The sequence below is a fragment of the Pygocentrus nattereri genome, chromosome 8, assembly GCF_015220715.1.
Source record: "Pygocentrus nattereri isolate fPygNat1 chromosome 8, fPygNat1.pri, whole genome shotgun sequence".
NCBI lineage: Eukaryota > Metazoa > Chordata > Actinopteri > Characiformes > Serrasalmidae > Pygocentrus > Pygocentrus nattereri.
In genome coordinates this window covers 11,061,694-11,069,382 of record NC_051218.1, presented here as the reverse complement: position 1 = coordinate 11,069,382, position 7,689 = coordinate 11,061,694, and the positions used below count along the sequence as shown (strand labels likewise).

Genomic DNA, 7,689 nt, shown 5'->3' with positions numbered 1-7,689 from the left:
GAGAAGATCAAGCTCCACTCGTTTTAAATGTGAAAAACTCCACAGGTGTTTCTGTCCATTCAACTGTGAAATCTCAACACTGTGGGTCTGAAAGGATGTGTAGCTGTCAAGAAGCCCTTACTGAGAAAAGGAAATAGACAAAAAAGAACACAGCTTGCAAATTAAATAAAGAATCTGCTAGTGTTCTCAAAACAGTGGACTGACCACCCAGACTCAACATCACTAAATGTGTTTGGGATCACTTGGATCATGAGAAGCACAAAATAGTGAAATACTGAAAAAATGTATATTACATTCAGATGTGTCAAGTTTATATGTCATTTTCTGTTAAAGGTATGTTTTCTGCTTTTTTCCTGATGCTGACAATGAATAAAATAATGGCCATTTTGACTGTAAATTAAATAAATGCAGGGTTATCTCTAACAGTCCACAGTACCGCACCTAGCAAATTTAACTTTCTCTAAGGTACCTGAAGGATCTGTATCTGAATAAAAAGTCAGGTACCACAACCTCATAATGTCCTGAAATGATCATCTAATGAACTGAAGTAGACATATTTCACAGATTTCAAAGAATCTTGCATTATAGCTTGCATTATACGTAAAGAATCAAAGTATCACTTGACCCAGCAAAAACAGGTGCTACCAAATACTTTGCGCGCATATTATGTCAGATCCATGACAACAGCAGGCGCCAAAACATAACCCCTAAATTCTTTGTCCACATCTCAACTATGCAAGATAAACGCTGCAAGCCCTGAAAATACTGTAAAACTGTTGCATATCTGTTGTTTATGTCGTGAACTCAACTCCACTGCAGTGATCCCTTTAAAATTCCTTTTCTTGTTTGATGTCCTGTAGTTTACTGGCACAAAATGCCACACATCTAATTGCTGCTACTTGTTTGTGGAGCTGCTGATGGTCTGACCCCTCAACCTGACCTAGACAGTCCATCAGTGACCCAGTGCAGACTCACAAATTAACAGCAGGAATTACATGCATCCTTACACTGTCACTTAATCCTGGCACCTACAGCCAGTATGTAGACTATCTACAGCATGAACTGTGGGTTTTCACAGGGCTTTTGGAGATTTGCACCTATCTGTCGAGCCAACAAGGTACAGTAAAATCAGTTCGTCAATGTCTTCTTTTTGACTTTTCCATTCCTGAATGTCTAACTGGCACCTTACTACACATGACAAAACTTAAAGATCAGGTCAACAAACGTCTTCTCTGTGCACATGAAAGGCCTCTCTCCACTGGATCTTCATTCATGCCCCTAAGAGCTCACAGGGTGACAGGGAATGTGAGGTGGTAGTATCGGTATGCAAGCAAGCAAACGGAATGATTTACTACCAAGCCTTACTTACAGGCAACAACGTTTTCTTTTATAACCTGTCGGCCCCTGCGACTCGGTCACATTTCTTCCTCGTGTTCGTAGCTGTAAAACTGGACCCTGTAACTGCTGGGAATGGGAGTGTTATTTTGGCTTCCTTAAGATGTTGTCTTCAGAGGGTGCTCAGGTGTCACTCAAGCCTGAAGTTTCCACTGCCCACACACAAACACACATTTCTGAATATGTCTTTGATTTAGGACTCCAGATGTTGAGGGGAATCCCAAATCTAACAAAACTGCCTGAATAACTAGACATGTTATTAGTACAATCTGGCCTACACTCTCAGAAAAAAGGAGTAAACTGTCACTGGGTTGGTAACCTCAAGAGTACCTTTCTGCATCTTTAGTCAGGGAACATAACTGTACCAACTGTTCCACCAAAATTACATTTTCTAAAGCTGTACCGACTCCACACACCCCGTCTCGTCTCCAGACCTTTTATTTTTATTTTATTATTCTATTTAAGAACACAGCAACAAGGTCCTGGGTTTGATTCCCTGGCCAGGCAACCAGGGTCCTTTCTGTGTGGAGTTTGCATGTTCTCCCCATGTCTGCATGGGTTTCCTCTGCCCAAAGACATGCAGTCAGGCCAACTGGATGGGGTAAATAGCCCCTAGGTGTAAGTGTGTGAGTCTGTCTGTCCACCCTGTGATGGTCCAGCACCCCCCTGTGACTCTTGAGTGCGTGTGTGTGTTTTATTTAATACAGCAAGTTATGAAAAGGTACAAATATGTACTTTTCACGTGGAAAAAACTTATTTAAGGTGCACAATTAGACCTTAAAACCACTGTAGTACCTTTGAGGGAATATTTACATTGTCTGTACCTTGATGAACGATAAATGTACCTGCATAACACCTTTATTTCTAACAGTGTAGTATTAGTGCTGTCTGGGGAATTGAAGGTCAGGGACATTCAGTCGTGGTTTTTGGCCTTGCCCTTCACATGCACAGTTTTCTCTGGATTTTGGGAATCTGATGATATTATGAACTATGCAATTGCTTGAATACAAATGTTTCTCTTAAATTGTTGGATTATTGTCAAGCATAAATCTATCATTGCTTTTAAAGGATTCAGCCTTTCCTGGAATATTCCTTTTGTACCCAAACATGGTTGCATCACCTGTTTCTGATACGTTTAGAACATATCACAACATTCCAGTTTTTAAATTGTCCCAACTTTTTAAAACGTCTTATAGGCATCAATCTCAAAATTAGATAATAGTTACAAAACCATCACAGTTGATACGTTTTTTTTTTGTTTTGGTGCTGTTTTCATTTAAATGCAAGTCAAAGTGGATTTACAAATCACTGTTTTATACTTTCACTTGCATTTCCCATACTTTTTTGGTCAAGGGAAAAGTTGTTTGAAATTCCCTTAGAGTAGTCCTTGTCCTGATATATCGCTCTGCCAGCTGTAATGTATTGAAATCAGGAAGAGTTTATTGCTATAGGCTACAATGTTAGCCTGGAGAGACAACTGAAGATTTTGAACTTTCCGCTTAGCCTATCAATCAGTTATTTATCCCTAAAACCACATAACACTACACCTGATCAATCGCACTCATGTGAAATGAATAATACATTACTAATTTGCATGTTTTAACAAAGAAAAATCCCCATTTTTGTTTAAATATGATTTTTTAATTCCTATGCCTTAAGTACACAAGTATGCAGTATGGAATGCAGGCCAGTTTTGAGTATGTACACATACTGATACAATGCCTTAAAAGTTATGTTTGTATTAGAAAGAAAAAGTAATAGATAGAAAGGAAAATATGAGTGTGGAAGTCTAACCAGCAGTCGCGTGGGAGGTGAGGCTTGCCAGAATACGGGTGGGAAAAAATAACGCAGGCCGGACAGAAAGGGCGTCAGTGTGCCAATCAAGTCCAGGGTGGGCTCTGCTGCTTAAAGAGCTGCGGAAGGTCCCGTCAGTTCGGTACACGCGCTGCGTGTTGATGAGCCAGTCGTGACAGTCAGGCAACTTTTCACTACTTTTAAACACTCCATAGGTCCGCCTTGTACGTGGAGACCACCGCTCACACGCTTCATCACGGTTAGAGTGCGCCGCACACGTCGCCACACTGGATCTAAGCGACCCCGGGAACTGGTGGAGCGGGGGGAAGCCCTGGAGGAATGATCGTCGACAGCAGGCCCGCGCGGTGGGCAACATGACCGCGGTTCCTCGCGAGCTCCCGGCGGCGGAGGAGAGGCAGAGGGACACCGAGGCCGTGAGCGTGGCAATGACGCCCTCCTCCTGCCCAGAGTCAGAGGGCAGCGAGCGCGTGTCTATCAACGTGTCCGGTCTGCGCTTCGAGACGCAGCGCAAGACGCTCGCGCGCTACCCCGGCACGTTGCTGGGCGACGCGCGCAAACGCACGCGCTTCTTCGACGAAAGCCGGGGCGAGTACTTCTTCGACCGGAACCGCACGTGCTTCGATGCGATCCTGTACTACTACCAGTCGGGCGGGCGGCTGCGCAGACCCGTGAACGTGCCGGTGGAGATTTTTCTAGAGGAGATCAAGTTCTACGAGATCGACGAGAGCGTGGTGGAAGGCTTCATCGCGGACGAAGGGCTCGTGCGGGATGAGGAGCAGCCGATGCCCGCGAACGACTTCAAGAGGCAACTCTGGCTGCTCTTCGAGTACCCGGACAGCTCGAACGCAGCGCGCGCGATCGCAGTGGTCTCGGTCATGGTCATTCTCATCTCCATCGCCGTCTTCTGCCTGGAGACGCTCCCGGAGTTCCGCGCGGAACAGGACGTGTTCAGCTACGCGCACCTCGCGCCCAACGCCACCCACGACGGCGACCAGGATCCCGCGTGGTACACGGACCCGTTCTTCGCGCTCGAAACGCTGTGCATCGCGTGGTTCTCCTTCGAGCTGCTCTCGCGCTTCTTCGCCTGCCCGAGCAAGTCCGCCTTCTTTAAGGACATCATGAACGCCATCGACGTGGTGGCCATCATGCCCTACTTCGTAGCGCTCGCTCTCGAGCTGGCTGAGCAGGGCGCGAGCGCGCAGCAGGCTACACCTTTGGCCGTGCTGCGTGTGGTGCGCCTCGTGCGCGTCTTCCGCATCTTCAAGCTCTCGCGCCACTCCAAGGGCCTACAGATCCTGGGGCGCACGCTGCACGCCAGCATGCGCGAGCTCGGTCTGCTCATTTTCTTCCTCCTGCTGGGCGTCGTGCTCTTCTCGAGCGCCGTCTTCTTCGCCGAGGCCGAAGAGACCGAGTCCGACTTCACCAGTATCCCCGCGTCCTTCTGGTGGGCTGTGGTGACCATGACCACCGTCGGCTACGGGGACATGAGCCCCGTCACCATCGGGGGCAAAATCGTGGGGTCAATGTGTGCCGTGGCCGGTGTGCTGACCATCGCCCTGCCCGTGCCGGTCATCGTAGCCAACTTCAACTACTTTTACCACAAGGAGAACGACGAGGAGGATCACACGCAATATACACACGTGACCTGCGGTCAACCGGCGGCACCTCTGGTAGATGAGAACAGTAAAGGTGGCAGTAAAGTTTCTCTCATTAAGTCAGTTTGTTCGGATGAGGATGATTTTACTTCCTCCACATACTTCAACTTTAGCCTGGAGGAGTACACGGGGAAGCTGACGGACGTGTGAGTTTCAAAACGGAAAGAACTCAGATGAGCGCAAACGTGAGTATGGAGTTAAAGCAGTAGCCCACCGCTTTCCTTCAGCACGTGCGTCTAAGTGTCAAAACCGAGCCGTAGCGTGTGCTGTAAACACCCAGAGCAAATGAGAAGTTTATATTACGACGTGATTGATTTGTCCCTGTCACAGATTTTCCCACCAGTATTCCCACTGCACCCACTGCAGTGGGACCGGCTAGTAATCCATTCCTCATAGACGTATTTGCGATAAATATACGCCGCGTTTATGTTCTTTAACGTAGGATTTCATGGATTAAAGGCAAAACAACTAGAAGTAACGGCAACTCCGTCAGAGTCTCCCGTTGCTAGGCGACCTTTCTTCATCCGCATCTTGACAAGCCCCGCCTCCTGCACTAGGATTGGCTAAAAGTTCATAATCACACGCAGGTCGAGTGACTAGAAACAATCCTAGCACATCTACGGCATTTTCTCTTCAGTAGGCAAGTTAAATAAGATAAAAGTGGACTAGCAGAACAAGCAACCGGAGTTTCAGGCATGTATATATAAAGGCTGCATCTGGCATCGACATAGGAACGCGTGTTTGGCGCAATGCTTATCTTTATTTGATCTAAAATAAAATGCTAAAGCTTCAAAGTAGGACATGTGAACACCAGCAAAACAGTACTGGTGCTGAACCAACAGAACAGAATGCGCAGTAAAAAAGCTTAATTGAATATCTAAAATGTAACTGAGGAAAAATGACTCTTACATGTAACCTACTTCAGTACAAGTGTATCCATTTTAAAACACTACGAAAAAATCACAAACCCATCAAAATATTACATGGAATTTTAAAAAATGCTATTCGTTACTGACATAGAGGACTTCTTTTTCTACAAGTCTTACTAGTCACTCATGTTTATGTGTCATGTACAGAACGTATTTTCTCGTAAATATCAGATATATTTATTCATAGTCTCAGGAAAGACTTACCCGTCTTTATCAACCCGTTTCCAAAGCTGCCCACCTGTGAGTACTGAAGAATGGACAGACTATGATTTAGAACGTGTCCATCAGCCCTTTATTTTACTGCTGTGTTAACAGTGCACCCGCCATTCCATCAAGCAAATCATCTATTGGTTAGTGAGTCATTTCCTAAAGAATCCAACTTCTGATTTTAACGGTCAAAAAATATGCCTCGAGAGATACATGGCGAGGCTTTGAGCACGTGTGTGATGCTCGAGCGCCATCTTGCGGTTAAACAATAGAGAGAATTTCACTGAATCCTCACCAGTCCAAAGCACAGCTACAGTCCAAACTCCACCCCAAAATAAACCACACCTCTAATCCAAGCTCTTCTCACTCCCAAGCTCATTCCAAGCTCATTCCCAGCCTGAGAATGCCACAATGTAGACTAAATTCAATTTTGCATATGTGATGGATCAATTAACAGCTGTAGTAAACTGTGTTGTTATTTTCCCTTCCAGGATCATGGAGATTAAAAGAAGATAATATTGTCACCAGCAGCAATCAATGAATATTGATTTTAAGCTTTTCTTGACTAAACTGTTTTGGGAAAACAACAATATTCCTTTTAGACTAACTCAGGAATTATAAGAACTACATATGTAAACACTGCACTTGTAAATGAATATATATTGTATATGTACCCGTTATAATGCCAGTGAAACAGTGAAACAAACATGAAACCTGTGTTTTCCAGGATGTATTGAAATAGCCAGTAGTATCAGAGTTTCTCTGATACATAAAATACTGTACAGACTTTAAGCTCTGCAAAAATATGTGTCCCGTGGTGTGATAAAGGGACTGATGTCATTGCCAAAGCTGCACACTTCTTCTCTTTGCTGGCCAAATCCAAAGCATGGGAGATAATATGCTATTTAAAGCTTTCTCTGACTTAAGCTTATATTGCTGTATTTTTTTAATGTTTGAATGAAGTATGTATTGTGTACACTTATTTTTGATAAATAAATATTTTGCCATTTTTATAGCCAACCCTTCATTTGTTTAATCATTGTTCTTTTGACCTGGGTCCATTAGCACCAGTGTCCCTTTTCAGCACTATGAAGGAATTTGCCACTGTTCAGTAATGTTAAACTCCTGTGCAACTGTGAAAAGACAAATAAACAGATAACAGCTCCAGCAATTTGTCCACACACACACAGACATGCAAACATACAAAAGTCAAAGACCACTTTTCATTTATTTAATTCTCAGTCAAAGCTGCCATTAAGTACAAATTATTCATTGTCAGTATCAGGAAAATGCAGAAAATATATTTAGTAGAAATTTACACAGAAGGCTCAAGAACTAAATGAAATCATTTAATCATCAAATGAAACATTTTAAGTATTAAGTATGTCCACGTCTTGCTTTTTGGGAGTTTTGAATTTTTTTTGTCTAATTACTTCTTGACATCCTTTCAGACTTACTGAGCTATCGTCTCACAGTGGAATGATGCACCTGTGGATTTTTTAAGATCAGAAGTAAGAGTGGAGCTTGATTTTCCCCTCTTTCAAAGATGAAAGGTACTGTTTATCTGAAGGTGACAGTTTCGAGGGTCTACCAGTTCTTTTGTTAGGAGTTCCATTTTTTCTGTATCTTTTAATATATATACATACATATATATATACATATATATATATATATATATATATATATAT

General features: G+C 43.7%; 1 protein-coding gene across 1 annotated transcript; it reads left to right on the top strand.

The window, feature by feature from the left end:
• The first annotated feature begins 3,182 nt into the window (after positions 1–3,182).
• Positions 3,183–6,794, top strand: LOC108416425 (shaker-related potassium channel tsha2-like). Its single transcript, XM_017689393.2, has 2 exons — positions 3,183–5,050; positions 6,493–6,794. Exon 1 carries the CDS (start codon positions 3,564–3,566, stop codon positions 5,013–5,015), a length of 1,452 nt encoding a protein of 483 aa, XP_017544882.1. The 5' UTR covers positions 3,183–3,563; the 3' UTR covers positions 5,016–5,050; positions 6,493–6,794.
• Positions 6,795–7,689: the final 895 nt, after the last annotated feature.